At 44.9% G+C, this 16,312-nt stretch overlaps 2 protein-coding genes across 2 annotated transcripts in view; one reads left to right on the top strand and one right to left on the bottom strand.

Moving 5' to 3' along the window:
• Positions 1–4,548, bottom strand: part of CHAD (chondroadherin) — an 8,298-nt gene extending 3,750 nt beyond the window's left edge. The window contains 3 exon segments of the mRNA XM_068263040.1: positions 3,758–3,877; positions 3,879–3,923; positions 3,925–4,548. Coding sequence (XP_068119141.1) covers positions 3,758–3,877; positions 3,879–3,923; positions 3,925–4,536 — 777 coding nt within the window. The 5' untranslated portion in view covers positions 4,537–4,548.
• The window catches only part of LOC137541636 (medium-chain acyl-CoA ligase ACSF2, mitochondrial-like), a 132,506-nt gene that overhangs the window by 100,169 nt on the left and 16,025 nt on the right, over positions 1–16,312 (top strand). The window lies entirely within an intron of this gene.

The following is a 16,312-nucleotide window of genomic DNA, read 5'->3' as shown; positions in this document are numbered from 1 at the left end:
CAATATCAACATGGGCAACAGCCCTATCCTGGAACCCTGGGGACCCACCTCCTTGTGTGACCACCGTGGCCCCGCGGTGGTCCTGGTCCAGATGGATGGGGGGGGGGGGGGGGGGGGGGTTGGGGTTCTGGATGTGGACCCTTGGGGTATGAGTGTGCTGACGGCATTACAGCGTGTTTTGGCGAATCCTCGCCTTCATCAGGTCTGTTTGTTAAGGTGCCCACTAACGGAACAATTTTTAGTGAATAATGGTATGGGACCAATCGATCCTGACTAGGGCTGGTCAGAAATGCAGATTTCCAATTCAGCGGAAACTCCAATTACCCCGGCCGATACTGCTCTGTGAATTCCGATTCCCCCGATACTGATTCTGTGGAAATTCCGATTACCCGCCAACGCCGATGACTGATTCTGTGGAGAATTCCGATTACCCGCCAACGCCGATGACTGATTCTGTGGAAATTCCCGATTACCGGCCAACGGCCGATTACTGATTCTGTGGAAATTCCGATTACCGCCAACGCCGATTACTGATTCTGTGGAAATTCCGATTACCGCCAGCGCCGATTACTGATTCTGTGGAAATTCCGATTACCGCCAACGCCGATTACTGATTCTGTGGAAATTCCGATTACCCCGCCAACCGCCGATTACTGATTCTGTGGAAATTCTGATTACCGCCAACGCCGATTACTGATTCTGTGGAAATTCCGATTACCGCCAACGCCGATTACTGATTCTGTGGAAATTCCGATTACCGCCAACGGCCGATTACTGATTCTGTGGAAATTCCGATTACTGCTAGCGCCGATTACTGATTCTGTGGAAATTCCGATTACCGCCAACAGCCGATTACTGATTCTGTGGAAATTCCGATTACCGCCAGCGCTGATTACTGATTCTGTGGAAATTCCGATTACCCGCCGACGCCGATTACTGATTTCTGTGGAAATTCCATTTTCTGAGGAGTCTCTTTTTTTTATTCATTATTTGCATTCTCTGGTTGGCCAAATACTTTTGAGTTGACTCTATATTTTCTGATTGGTCCAATGCTTCTAAGTTCTGAGATTGGGCTAAAACTACCAAATCGCGGTAATGCGGTATTTACACAGAAATATGAGTTCCAATCAAAAAATGCGAAAATTTCATTTCTGTGGAATCCCAATGAGTGTCCCTACGAATTGCAGAATCGGACATTTCAGTTACTTTGAGAAATAATTGTTCTGCATGGCAGATTTTTCATAGATATATTCATAACTGGGGGAGCTATGATCGCAAGTTGGGTTCTTTAGTGGATTGGATAGATTATACATAACTTTTCTTTCTATCTGAATTATCTTATCGAAAGTATGAACACTCTCTAGAAACTGGTGTCTCTAAAGGTGACTATTAACGGCACAGACAACGACTATGGCGGGGGTTGGATTTTGAGCTCCTCTAAAGCCTTGTACACATGCTAGACGGTTTTTGGCTGGTTAGGGACACTGGTGGCATGTGTACAGCAGCACCGGTATTGGCTGAGAGATTTGTAGAGCTTTATTGTCTTATCTGAGTGCAGGCTAAGCCCATTGTTCCCCTACTTACCCCACCCCACTCAAAGCTGTTTCATCTTGCTCCTCCCCCTCCATAGCATCTGACATGCTGCCTAGCCTGTAGGCTGGTGACACACCTGTACAGCACTGTATCCCAAACTGTCGCCTGAGGGTTTGATTTCCAATCCCTGCAGGTGCCAGTAATTGTGTGTGTTTATGGACCTAATGGAACATGACTCTGGACTCCTTAAAATGCTGCAAAAGATGCCTGCATAATATAAATACATAATATTGGTTGTTGTTAGGTAGCCAGATTAGCCCCTCCCCCTCCATATGCAGAGTAAGAGCACTGAGCGCTGGAGGGAAGTTACATGCCACTGCAGGCTCCACCGATGGTCCACTTTCCCAATGTGTCATGTGTCTATGATTATAGCGCCTTCTGTTGTCATGTAACCCATGTTATGAGAGAGGGTGCTGTAGTCATGGATGTGAGCGCACTATGAGGAACGAAGACCAGTCAGTGGAGCCCATAGAGGTATGTTACATCCCAGTTCTCCACTCACTCTCCAATTCAGGGGGGCCTGCAGCAGACTCACTTATCACCAGCTGAGATCACCGGGCCACCTTGGCTACGAGCCCCATAGTAGCTGCTTTGGTGAGCCCTACGCCACTGACCTTAACATAATACAAGAAGATTCCTAAGTCCATACCAGTATTGAAATGAGGGTTTGCAAACTTTTGCCCATCTAGCCTCAGAAGGGTGGAATTGTTTATCGTACCCGTGATAGTTCTGTCATTTTTTTAGTAAAACTTAAAGAGGAACTCCAGTGAAAATAATGTAATTAAAAAAAAAATGCTTAATTTTTACAATAATTATGTATAAATGATTTAGTCAATGTTTGCCCATTGTAAAATCTTTTAAATCCCTGATTTAGATTCTGCCATTTATCACATGGTGACATTTTTTATACCTGTTGGCAGGTGATGTAGATGCTGCATACTTTTTTGGAAGTTGTAAACAGCTGTAAACAGCTATTTCCCACAATGCAACAAGGTTCACAGACAGGAAACTGCCAGGAGTACCACGGTAGCTCATAGTTTCTTGTGGGAGGGGTTTCACCCGACAATATCAGCCATACAGCACCCCTGATGGTCTGTTTGTGAAAAGGAATAGATTTATCATGTAAAAGGGGGGTATCAGCTACTGATTGGGATAAAGTTTAATTCTGTGGTCGGAGTTTCTCGTCACATGGGCGTGCTGGGAAAAGGAGGTGGGTGTGATTACGCTGAATACTGAAGCCACGCCCCCTCACATCTTGCTTATCAATCTGTACTGGGGAGGCCTGGCTTCAGAGTGACTGGGAATGAGGTAGTTAGCAGGCAGTAGGAGGTTGCTGTTGAGGGGAGATGATCTATAAATTGGTGAAACAGATTTTTTTTAATCTGGAGAACTGCAACGTTTTGTGGGCTTTAAAGATGACCCTACCCATCTGAATGGTGGCACTTTTTTCTGTCCTTTGGACACTAATAGGCCTTAATAACTGGGCTAGGAAGCCTCGTGGGTGATCCAGCTTTGGGTGGGGGAGAGTTATGTGTTGACATCCTAACATCATACTCAGCTCTACAAGCCTACCATGAGCAGACTGATACTTGACCAGGGGCGTAGCAATAGGGGGTGCAGAGGTAGCGACCGCATCGGGGCCCCTTGGGCCAGAGGGGCCCCGAAGTGCTCTCCCTCAACTACATTATTAGCTCTCTATTGGTCCTGTGCTCATAATAATCACTTCTGTAGATGCTTTGAATAGTAGTAATCACTAACACACTGTTCCCCATCCCCTTCTTGCACCCGACACTGTAGTTGTCATTGGCAGGTTTTTGTTGCGCCGTATCAATTGATATGTATAGAGTGCTTGGGGGGGGCCCCAATGTAAAACTTGCATCGGGGCCCACAGCTCCTTAGCTACGCCACTTGTACTTGACATTAGGGATATAACTGGCTGGAAAAAAAAATCTGCCAGCTGTCTCTAAGTGGATCTGCAGACTAACAGTTCCAGCATTACCCCACTCGGTTTAACAAAACTATTGTGATTCTGAAGCTGAGATTGGTTATGGTATTAAGATCTGCTGCCCAGATTTCTACACCAAATATTTTTGATTTGTGATTTTTGTAATCTTTAGCACAGTGTGACCACTTGGTCAATATCAAGCACACATTGAACACTTACTTTCTCTACACCCATGTTGTCCATGGCCAGGGATTCCATGTATCTGCCAAATGACTGGAAAGCATAGTCAGGAATGACCTTTATGGGGTTTCTGGAGATCTTGTAGTCCTCTACCACCCTCCAGCTTGCTGACAGCAGCCAATGGATAGGAGCTCAGCTGATTTTCCATCAATGTGGAAGATGGCCAGGTTCTCCACCTCGTCCAAAGATCCTGGATGCAGAGTGGTGATCTCATTATCTGACAGGTAGAGCCAGCGTAGGTCTTTAGCACCAGCGAAGGTCCCAGCCTTCAGCTCACGCACTTTGTTACTGCTCAGCTGGAAGATGAAGAGGTTCAAGAGTGGTGACAACAGCCCCTTGGGGATGTCAATGATCTTGTTGTGTTCCATGTACAGATAGGTGAGTTCGGTCAGTTCATCGAAAGCACCCGCACCAATTATGCTTATGTCGTTGTGTGATAGGTAGAGATACACCAGCCTCTTAAGACCTCGAAAAGCCCCAGTAGTCACCTCCTTGATATGACAGTGCTGCAGATGCAAGGAGACCAAGCCTTTCATCTCTTTAAAGGAGTTGGGAGCCAGCACCGGAAAGGAATTCTTTTGCAGGTTCACTAGACGGGTTTGTTCCGACACTTTGGGGATCTTGGTTAAGCCAGCATTGTAGCAGATGACATGCTGCAGCTCTCCTCCGTGACAGTGGCAGTTTGCCGGGCATGCCTTCAGGCTGTGGCATGCAACAGTCAGGACAGCCAGGAAGAGAAGGATGCGGAGGTGTTCCATAGCGTGCAGACAGCACTGGCAGTGTGAGCGAGACCTCCGCACACAGACCTATTTATATTATATTAAATTTGGGGAAAAAAACTCAGGCAGCAGCCAAGCAGTGGTGGAGGATTTTGGGAGGTGAGTGTGAATTTAACCCCCTGTGACTGCTGGAAAGGAAAGACAGAGTCTGGGTGTATGGAATGGAGAGCAGGAAAGGTATCTCCTTGCAGGAAAAGGTTTATTTTAACATCAAAAGAGAGAAGCTGAACCTAAAGCTGTTCATTCCTTCCTTTTCTTTATTCTAATTCTGACTCATTGCTGATCCATCCAGAAACACTTTTCTCTAAATGGTCAAACTCATCATTAGAGAACTTCATTTTGCTAATTGTAATACTTGTTTATTATTGGACCTTTTATATTTTCATGTTTTTGTTGATTACAGTTAGTCCCTGGTTAACGAACGAAATAGTTTCTGTAGGTTTGTTCTTAACCTGAGCCTGTTTGTAAGTCAGAACACCGTTCCACCTTTGTCTCCTGTGACTCCTGGGTGCCCCCTTTGACTCCAATGTCCCCCTCAGTGCCACCTCTGTTCCCCTGTGCTTCCACTGTGCCCTGCCTGTCCCCCTGTGCCTGCAGTGTCCCCCTCTGTACCCCTGTTTCTGCATTGTCCCCCTTCCCCCCGCCCCCCTGTGCCTCCAGTGTCCCTCTCTGTTCCCCTGTGCCTCCAGTGTCCCTCTCTGTTCCCCTGTGCCTCCAGTGTCCCTCTCTGTTCCCCTGTGCCTCCAGTGTCCCTCTCTGTTCCCCTGTGCCTCCAGTGTCCCTCTGTGTTCCCCTGTGCCTGCAGTGTCCCTCTGTGTTCCCCTGTGCCTGCAGTGTCCCTCTCTGTTCCCGTGTGCCTCCAGTGTCCCTCTGTGTTCCCCTGTGCCTCCAATGTACCCCTCTGTTCCCCTGCGCTTCAAGTGTCTCCCTCTGTGCAACCTCTGTTGTTCTTTGCCACATTTAGCCCCTTTTTACCTCCTTTAGTCTCCGGTGCCACCTTCCTTCCCCCTGTGGCTTTTTCCTGGTGGTGGTAGTGGCCTACTCCAATGCCCTCCAAGCCAAGTCTATAATGCAAAATAAGGTGCAGCAGAAGCATTGCTGCTCTCACTTCCCAGCTGTAGTCCAGCACTGTTCGTCTATCTACTCCGCTCACTGCTCACTCGAGTGCCGGTATCTCCTCCCTGTCGCATGATTACACGCAACATGCAGGAGACACACAAACACTGAGACTACACAAAGCCCCCAATAAGGCGTACGTTAAAAAGGGGCGCTGGGAAAAAAGGGCGCCGGGTTTTAAACGATAAGCATGGATAACGTTTAAAAATATAATGTACTATATTTCGTTTAAAAATAATGTTTTATAAAGTTATAAATCATTAAATAATGTGCATGAAATTGGCAATTGTGAAAACGTTAATCTTCCGTTTAAAAAGTGAAACGTATAAAAACGTTTAAAAAAAAAATAGTAAGTAACCCTCCCTGTACCTACCCCTAACCCCTAGACCCCCGTGTTGGTGCCTAAACCTAAGACCCCCCTGGTGGTGCCTAAACCTAAGACTCCCCTGATGGTGCCTAAACCTAAGACTCCCCTGGTGGTGCCTAAACCTAAGACTCCCCTGGTGGTGCCTAAACCTAAGACCCCCCTGTTGATGCCTAAACCTAAGACCCCCCTGGTGGTGCCTAAACCTAAGACCCCCCTGTGATAAGCATTAATAACGTGTGAAAAAAATATTGTGCTGTTTTTCGTTTAAAAATAATGTTTTAAAAAAGATTGTACTGTTTTTCGTTTAAAAATAATGTTTAAAAAATTATAAATCATAAAATAATGTGTAATCATGAGAAGCAGTTATAAAACAGTAAAAGTCTCCGGGCGCCGCTTATAAAACGTTATTTTTCTCCGGCGCCCTTTTTTCCTGTCGGGCGCCCATTAAACGATATTTATTATGGGAGTAAATGGCGGCGCCCGATTTGTCCACTTGCCTCAGGCGCCCGAATTTACTGTTACCCCCAATAAGCCCTTCTAAGTGGTAATATAATACCTAAAACATAACCTTTCATAAGTATAAATATTAAAATTGGGCTAACTACCCTTCACCATAACATATACCACAATGGGGGGGGGGGGGGGGGGGGAGGGGGGTAACCCAGACTCTGTGAATGAGATTAGTTCCTATCCCACAGGTGGAAGGGTCATATAAACCACCTAGGGGTAGCTGAAGTCCTCACAATAAAAGGTTTAAAAAGTTACCTCTACATATGGACAGTAGCAAATTCTCAAGGAATCCTAGAGGAGATAAGAAACACTACCACGAGCACTTAAAGGATACCAGTAGTGACATGTGACATGATGAGATAGACATGTGTTTTTACAGTGCCTAGCACACAAATAACTATGCTGTGTTCCTTTTTTCTTTCTCTGCCTGAAAGAGTTAAATATCAGGTATGTAAGTGGCTGACTCAGTCCTGACTCAGACAGACAAGTGACTACAGTGTGACCCTCACTGATAAGAAATTCCCCCTTTTACCTCTTTCTTGCTCTCAAAAGCCATTTTCTGCTAGGAAAGTGTTTTATAGTTGGAATTTCTTATCAGTGAGGGTCACACTGTAGTCACTTCCTGTCTGAGTCAGGACTGAGACAGCCACTTACATACCTGATATTTAACTCTTTCAGACATAGAAAGAAAAAAAGGAACACAGCATAGTTATTAGTGTGCGAGGCACTGTACATACCCATGTCTATCTCATCATGTCACATGTTACTTCGGGTATCCTTTAATATTATAATACAGGGGGGTCAACATAAATCCATCTGTATATGCATAGGTAGTACAAATCTACTAAAAAAAACAATACTAGGTTACCCAAGAATACGAGATTACCCCCCTCCCCCCATTTAGTGGTTGCACTAACAACCAATCACCCCTCATACAATCAATCACATCAATCAACATGCAGGAGATGCCGGCACTAGAGTGAGCGGAGAAAGGAGGATGCGCATCGCTGGACTCCAGCTGGGGTGTGAGCGTAGCACGCTGCTTCTGCTGTGCCTTACTCTGCATTATAGATTAGGCTGGGGGGGGGGGGGGCACAGGAGGGGGACTTGACATGACACAGGGTGGAGGGGGAGTTTGAAGTTGTTCCCTTCAAACTTCCCTCACCATGGCGGGAAACAGCGCCATTGCGATAGGATCAGCGGGACTTTCGTTTTGGCAGGATGTTTGTATGCCGGAAGTTTGTAAGACGGGGTCTCCCTTATATATAAATATAAATGAAAGCCCATATTCCTACTAGAGTTAAAGAGAATCTGAAGCCAATCTAAAATCTCCTTTTTACCTTCTATTTATGTTAAGCCGTATCAGTTGACCTAAAACGCTGCATTCCCATGGCAGAATGAGGGGTTTAGACCCCCTCCAAATCCTCGGAGCAAATTTTTGACGGACTTCCTGTAAGAGGCAGAGCTTAGCGCTGTAGCTCTGCCTCTACTGTAGTCAATCTGCACTGATCGCCGCCTCTCCCCGCCCCTCTCAGTCTTCCTTCACAGAGAGGGGCGGGGAGAGGCGGAGATCCGCGGGCAGATTGACGTCAGTACAGACATAGCTACAGCACAAAGCTCTGCCTCCCCGGGCAGCAAAATCCATGACTTTGAAAGTCGTGGAAGTTTGCCCCGAGATTTGGGGACTCTAAACCCCTTCGTTCTGCCGTGGAAATACAACACTTTAGGTCTACTAATACTGCTTAAAATAAATAGGTAGAAAGGAGATTTTAGATTGGCTTCAGAGTCTCTTTAAGGTGCATACACATGCACAATTACTGTTGCCCACAGGAATTGACACTTGATATTGCAGGCAACAGTTCAGGAACAATGTTCCGTACAAACACCTACAGGCCAGCAACACCGTTTGTTGCTATGGAGGGGGGATGCTGGTGCGGCACATGACGGAGCAGCATGGAGCGGGCAGGGTGAGTAGCAGAACTGGCCAAAATGTTCCACCAGTCTGGAGCACTCCCCGGTGCATCCTGGAGGATCAGCAGCTTCCCTACACATGCTAGATTCTCAGCATAGGCAGCCCCTGTTACCTGCCTTGGTCATGAAACATCTAGCATGTATACAAGGCTTTACTCAGATGCATCAGGTGATAGATTTCAAAGGATAGGATTTGCTGTGAACACCTCCTGCTGTAGCCCCCAGAAGAAACAGAAACAATAAATACTGTAATCATGACCAGTAACTCAGAGTCATACAAATCTATTACCTGGTCCATTCAGGAAAACAAACAACTGACCAGTATTGTTTACTATAAGTTTTATTAGATTTTTACCCAGAATGCCATGCTGTCATGGCCTCCTCAGTCAGAGCACAGTAGTCTTGCTGCTGCAAAGCATTGTGGGAGACCCTGGCACATGTCTGGCAGAAGCCTGGCACACATTCTGAGCTCTGTTTATACAGCAGCTTGGCATGGCCAGCGGGCAGCCTGCAGGAGACATTTTGTTGGCAATGCCACTATTTATATTCTCTATTAAAAGCAGTTTGTGGCCGTGCTGTCTGACTCTAGCTGTTTAGATCATGGTCTGTCCAATCCTTTTTCTATTTCATTGCCTTTACATTCTTGTCATTTTCTTGCTGAGATTGGATTGCTGAATTTGCAGAAAGTTTAGTTATGGTTATATATAAACCTCACATCTGTTTTCCGGACATCAGGCCTACACCATGGAGAGCAAAGAGTAATGAGAGCAAGCAGTAACCTATGGTATTCCATCACATATCATGCAGAAACCCACATCCAGGGGCATAGCAATAGGGGGTGCAGAGGTTGCAACAGCATCGGGGCCCTTGAGCCAGAGGGGCTCCGAAGGGCCCTCCCTCAACTACAGTATTAGCTCTCCTGTGCTCATAATAATCACTTCTATAGATACTTTGAATAGGGGTAATCATTAACAAGCTGCTCCCCATCCCCTTCCTGCACCTCCGACACTGTAGTTGCCATTGGCAGATTTTGGTGCGCCGTATCAATTGTTATGTATAGAATGGTTGTGGGGCCCCATGTAAAACTTGCACCGGGGCCCACAGCTCCTTAGCTACGCCACTGCCCACAGCATTCAGTCTGCTTTAAATTCATGACACCCAATCATCTTATGCCACCCAATCATCTTTCAAGTAGTATCTTATGGCACCCAATCATATTTCAAGTAGTATGGCACCCAATCATCTTTCAAGTAGTATTTTAAGGCATGCAATCAATATTCAAATATTAACCTATAGGATCTAATCAGCTTTCAAGAATAGGTTTAGGCATCCAATCAGCTTTCAAGAAATAGGTTTAGGCATCCAATCAGCTTTTGGCCAGTGACCCATGGCATCCAATCGGATTTTGGCCAGTGACCCATGGCATCCAATCAGCTTTTAAGCAGTAACCTAAGGCATCTATTCAGATACAAGCAGTAACTTAAGGCATCCATTTAACTTTCAAACAGTAATCCGTGGCATCCAGTCCGCTTTTGAGCGGTAACCCATAGCATCCAATCAGCATTCAAGTACTAACCTGTGCCATCCAATCAGCTTTCAAACAGGAATCCATGGCATCCAATCAGCTTTCAAGCTGTAATCCATGGTAACCAATCAGCTTTTGAGCAGTGACCCATAGCATCCAGTCAGTTATCAAGCGCTAACCAGTACCATAAAATCAGATTTTAAGCAAGAACTCATGTCATCCAATAAGTATCACTAAGGTAAGGCTTCCAGTCAGCTTTCAAATAGATGCAGTGGCGTACCTAGAGAATTTAACACCCGGTGCTGATAATTTACAGACAAACTCCTTCCCCCCCCCCCCCCCCCCGAAACAACCATGTTATTTTATTAGAGGGTTGACGAGTTGGGGCCCTAAGCAAGTTGCTGCAAATTTTGGGGGAAAAGGAGTCATCAGGATGTGGACGGAGCTAGCCGTTATGAAACTCTGTACTCTATACAGTGCTGCAGAAGATGCCAGTGCTATATAAATACACAATAATAATATGGTAGGACATTAGACTATGACTATGGTAGAATTAGATTGTGAGCTTCTCTGAAGACAGTCAGAAAAGGGGGATATATGAAAGAGGGGGATGCATAGGAGGAGGAAGGGATAAAGTGGTAGAGGCACAAGACAGAGAGCCTTGTGGGAGAGGAGAAATGGCAGGATGACCTCTCACCAGGACTTAAGATCTCACTAGTGCTGTTTGGCAGGGAGATGCTGTTAAAAGTCACTGAAATCTGAAAAGAGGAAAGGGTCATGGGGGAAGACAATGGGGTGGGAGAGGCAGCTGGGAAAAGAGATAAGATTACCTGCAATCAAGCTAATCTAAATTGCATGGAGCTTGCTTCTCTGCTCACTACAGAAGTTGGCTATCAGCACCTGTATCACTGGCTTCTGCAACAGCAGACTGCCCTGCATTATTGATTAATTACTCTGATCAGGATTAATAATCAATAGCCCAGGCCACTCTGCTATTACAGCAGCCAGTGCACATGACTACTAATGAATGGCAACTTCTGAAGCACTAAACACATCCTGCCACCTCTCCCTGCTAATGTCCCAGCTGCAGCACAGCAGTCATTCTCTCTACTCACCCTGCTGCTTGGCACATTAACTCACTGCAGACTTTGTGCAGAGAGTAAGGAAATGCATTGCCCATGAGACAGGAAGGGGAGGGGCACTCCATCTAGTGCAGGAAGTTGTACAGTCCCCTGCACTGCCTGCTGCTATTTTCCTGAATGTTTTCCGAACTATGAAAAAAGATCCCAGGTGGAAGAACACAGTGGCTGAGCACCACAGTGGCACCCCTAGCCATGGCTGCACCCAGGGCTGTTAGCACCTGCAGCCTTGTGGTAGGTACGCCACTGCATAGACATTGATCCATCCAATCAGGTTTCAAGTTGTAATTAAGGGCATACAATTAGCTTTCAAGCCCAAATCCAGGAAAGACCAAAATGTTATGCGTGGTATGGAGTGGGATTAAAAAATGCTGTATGTTTTCTACTGCTGGTTTTGCCCACAATGGAAAGATTATCCCTCAGTTGCTGTCCTCCCGCTCTTAAAGTTGTTCCCCTGTCCTCCCGCTGTTAGAGTTGTGTCCCAGTCCTCCTGCTGTTAGAGTTGTGACTCAATTCTCCTACTGTTAGAGTTGCTCTTCAGTACTCCTGCTGTTAGAGTTGTGCCCCAGTCCTCCTGCTGTTAGAGTTGTGCCCCAGTCCTCCTGCTGTTAGAGTTGTGCCCCCGTCCTCCTGCTGTTAGAGGTGCGCCCCAGACCTCCTGCTGTTAGAGTTGTGTCCCAGTCCTCCTGCTGTTAGAGGTGCGCCCCAGACCTCCTGCTGTTAGAGTTGTGTCCCAGTCCTCCTGCTGTTAGAGGTGCGCCCCAGACCTCCTGCTGTTAGAGTTGTGCCACAGTCCTCCTGCTGTTAGAGTTATGCCCCAGTCCTCCCGCTGTTAGAGTTATGCCCCAGTCCTCCCGCTGTTAGAGTTATACCCCAGTCCTCCCACTGTTAGAGTTATGCCCCAGTCCTCCCGCTGTTAGAGTTGTGCCCCAGTCCTCCCGCTGTTAGAGTTGTGCCCCCGTCCTCCTGCTGTTAGAGTTGTGCCCCAGTCCTCCTGCTGTTAGAGGTGCGCCCCAGACCTCCTGCTGTTAGAGTTGTGCCACAGTCCTCCTGCTGTTAGAGTTATGCCCCGGTCCTCCCGCTTTTAGAGTTATGCCCCAGTCCTCCCGCTGTTAGAGCTGTGCCCCCGTCATCCTGCTGTTAGAGTTGCGCCCCAGTCCTCCTGCTGTTAGAGTTGTGCCCCAGTTCTCCCTGGCTATTACAGCTCCTGCAGTATTTTGGAAAATCCCAAACACTTTTTTCGGGCAGCTGCCACATGTCTCTTGCTTATGAGATGAAGGAGAGGCCGCTGGATAGCAGCCAGGAATATGGAATAGATGACAGAGGGTGCTGCCCCCGAGTCCTGCACAAACAGTCAAACACATTGGGGAAGGCCTGTTACCTCTTGTGAGACTTTATACAGGGATCAGTTCACAAAGAACAGGAGCCACTAAAGACGAAAACAACTTCTGAGCCATCTAGGAATCCACGTAAAAGTGTAGAGCTGCTCTTGGTGGAGCGAGATTGTATGAATAGGAAAGTTTCGTGAGAGGCAACCTGTAGAGATGATAAAAGAGAGGGAGAAATGTAGAGCGTTGTCAAAAACCTGAGCGGTTCTTGCCTTTTTCTTGATTGCTAACTCAGTAAAGGACCAGCCCTTAAAGCGTTGCTATCATATAAATCCGACATAGGGGGGTCTGAACCCTCTATAACAGTAATTATAGATTGATGGTATACCTTGAAATGAATCAGAGCACTCAGTGTATGATTTTATATAAAAAATTGTATTTGCTTATCATACAGCATATATACAAAATATGAACAGTTCCAAGTAGTGTTTCCTTCTAACAGCATACCATCTCATCAAGGCCTTTATAGTCAAGCATTCATCAATCTTCCAAGTACATTCAAAAAAGAATATAACAGTTGTGTTATGTAGAATAAGATCAAAAGTAGTCTCATCTGTATCAATAGCTGTGTATATAATAGCTGTGTATCTAGTAGCTGTGTAAAACTTGTAGTAATCTTCTTAAAGAAATAGCATAAAAAATAGCTTCTAAAAAAACTTCTTAACAGAACTTAATGCTGAAAAATTAATAAAGTAAATCCCCAGAATATTAAGCATATTACCCCTTCTCTGTCATCTCTTCAGCATCTAGAACCACTTGTGGGAAGGTAGCTTCTGCCTTAAAGGGAAGGTCCAAGCAAAAAAAAAAAATGAGTTTCACTTACCTGGGGCTTCTACCAGCCCCATGTAGCCATCCTGTGCCCTCGTAGTCACTCACTGCTGCTCCAGTCCCCCGCTGGCAGCTTTCTGACCTCGGAGGTCAGGGCCACATTGCATACATTTTTACGCATTCCAGCTAATGCAGGAACAAAAATGTATGCGTTGCACCACTAACGCGTAAAAATGTATGTGTTAATGTTCCTGCACTAGCGGGAATTTGTAAAAATGTACGCAATTCGGCCCTGACCTCTGAGGTCAGAAAGCTGCCAGCGGGGGACTGGAGCAGCAGTGAGTGACTACGAGGGCACAGGATGGCTGCATGGGGCTGGTAGAAGCCACAGGTAAGTGAAACTCATTTTTTTTTTTTTTGCTTGGACCTTCCCTTTAAGTGTCTTCTCAGGAGATTGTTGGGCTTCTGCAAACTATGAGCTTTCAGTTCCTACTTTTATAGGGATTGGATGCAATATGGCTGCCTAATCTGGACTTTCCCTGGATCCCAGGTTCTGATTGGCTAAAGCTTCCATGCGTAGTTCGCTATCTTTGACATTTAAAATACCCATAACACTTTTTTGTTTTGAATACCTTAATCATAATAATATTGTTTATAAATTCCTTAATTACCTTATCTTGTGGGTATTAATGTCATTTGGAGTGCTTACAAATTCTGATCAGGTCATTTCTGACGCAGTTAATTAAAAATGGACGTCACCAGCCATCTTGTCTGCTGGCTGCCCCAGACATTGAGACTAAACAATGTTATTCATGATGCATTTCTGATAATGCTAATTAGTTTGGAATGTGTGTTCTTTCCCAAACAAATAGGGCATGTTGAACCAAACAATCTGTGAATTACAAATATAGTAATGTAATGCTTTTTGAAACATACAGAGCTTCTAATATACTTATTTAAATATAAAGCTTATTACATAATTCTTCCTAAAACAATGAATCATATAAAATATAATTGCATATTAAAATATAATAATATAAAATACTTTAAATATAATGACTTCAAGGTCACCATTTCATAACAAATAATATTAATTTTATAAGACTATTAAACCGCCAGGTGGCATCATTGAATCATCTTTAAAAGTATTATATTATATAGGGTTTAACAATAACTATTTCTTTCTTTAGAGGGACTGTATTGATTATTAATATTTAGATTAATAATATCTATGTGTAAGAATTAAGAAAATGTGCATATATAATTGCAGTAATGTGAGTTTTAAACTAGCATTCTGTCTTACACATACTGCGCAGTCTAACCTTGACATTAACAAAGAATGTTTTGGCTTCTTGTAACCAGTACGTCAATTATCTTCCAGCTTGCAAGTTAAAATAATCTTATAAGCTTTACAGCCTGGAATATGCTGAGATGTCACAAAGCAATATATTAAAGAAGTAACCCAACTTTACAGTTTACAATGAAATTTTGCATAGAACATTAACATTTAAAACCTATACATATGACAGCTTTTCCTGCATAAATAAAACCACTAGAATTCTGACAGCGTGTTGCTGACAGCAGGAGGATGCAGTGAGTGTACCGATTTAAGAATAGCAGGGGAAAGCAGGCTAATCATGAAGAGCAGAGACAACAATATTGCACTAACCGAGAATCAGATTGCTAAAGTCTTGTATCTGTTTCTTCTGGTCTCTTCTGGCTTAATTCTGGTCTAATTCGGTCATTCTCTTTGTACTTAGAAACCAGGGTACTTTGAAATACGGGTGCATAAATCAACTTAGAGCTGCATTTATATAGTAAGCCTGATAGCCTATGCCTAGCAGGCCTGATTGTAGACTGACTGATGCAGGTGAGGGACTGAGAGCTCAGCCTGTAGCAGATCACAGTACAACTCCAGTAATTAAGCAGGAAGCAGCTTAATTGTCTATGGGTGTTAGGGACAAACTAGCATGGAGCCAGAGATATGAGCCAGTGGAGAGCAGACTAATTCATGGAATATACAAAGCCAGCCACTTAGATATAGTAAAAATGCAAAGTATTGCAGCACTTCAGAATATTCACAGATTGTAGTAAAATCGAGAGAGTTCACAGAAGCGCAGATCATACCATAAGAATTGGATAGCGTTCACAGAAAGATTGTAGTAAAATCTAGTCAACCAATCACATGGCAGTTGCTTCAATGCATTTAGGGGTGTGGTCCTGGTCAAGACACTCTCCTGAACTCCAAACTGAATGTCAGAATGGGAAAGAAAGGTGATTTAAGCAATTTTGATAAAGGCATGGTTGTTGGTGCCAGACGGGCCGGTCTGAATATTTCACAATCTGCTCAGTTTCTGGGATTTTAACGCAGAACCATTTCTAGGGTTTACAAAGAATGGTGTGAAAAGGAAAAAACATCCAGTATGCGGCAGTCCTGTGGAGGAAAATGCCTTGTTGATGCTAGAGGTCAGAGGAGAATGGGCTGACTGATTCAAGCTAATAGAAGAGCAACGTTGACTGAAATAACCTCGTTACAACAGAGGTATGCAGCAAAGCATTTGTGAAGCCACAACACGCACAACCTTGAAGCGGATGGGCTGCAACAGCAGAAGACCCCACCGGGTACCATTCATCTCCACTACAAATAGGAAAAAGAGGATAAAATTTGCATGAGCTCACGAAAACTGGACAGTTGAAGACTGGAAAAATGTTGCCTTGTCTGACTGATGAGTCTCGATACAGTCAGAATTTGGCGTAAACAGAATGAGAGCATGGATCCATCATGCCTTGTTACCACTGTGCAGGCTGGTGGTGTAATGGTGTGGGGGATGTTTTCTTGGCACACTTTAGGCCCCTTAGTGCCAATTGGGCATCATTTAAATGCCACGGGCTACCTGAGCATTGTTTCTGACCATGTCCATCCCTTCATGACCACCATCCTCTGATGGCTACTTCCAGCAGGATAATGCAT

Source organism: Hyperolius riggenbachi, chromosome 12 (genome assembly GCF_040937935.1).
Source record: "Hyperolius riggenbachi isolate aHypRig1 chromosome 12, aHypRig1.pri, whole genome shotgun sequence".
Taxonomy (NCBI): Eukaryota; Metazoa; Chordata; class Amphibia; order Anura; family Hyperoliidae; genus Hyperolius; species Hyperolius riggenbachi.
The sequence above is the reverse complement of the archived record's forward strand: the minus strand, read 5'-3'. Positions and strand labels throughout refer to the sequence as shown.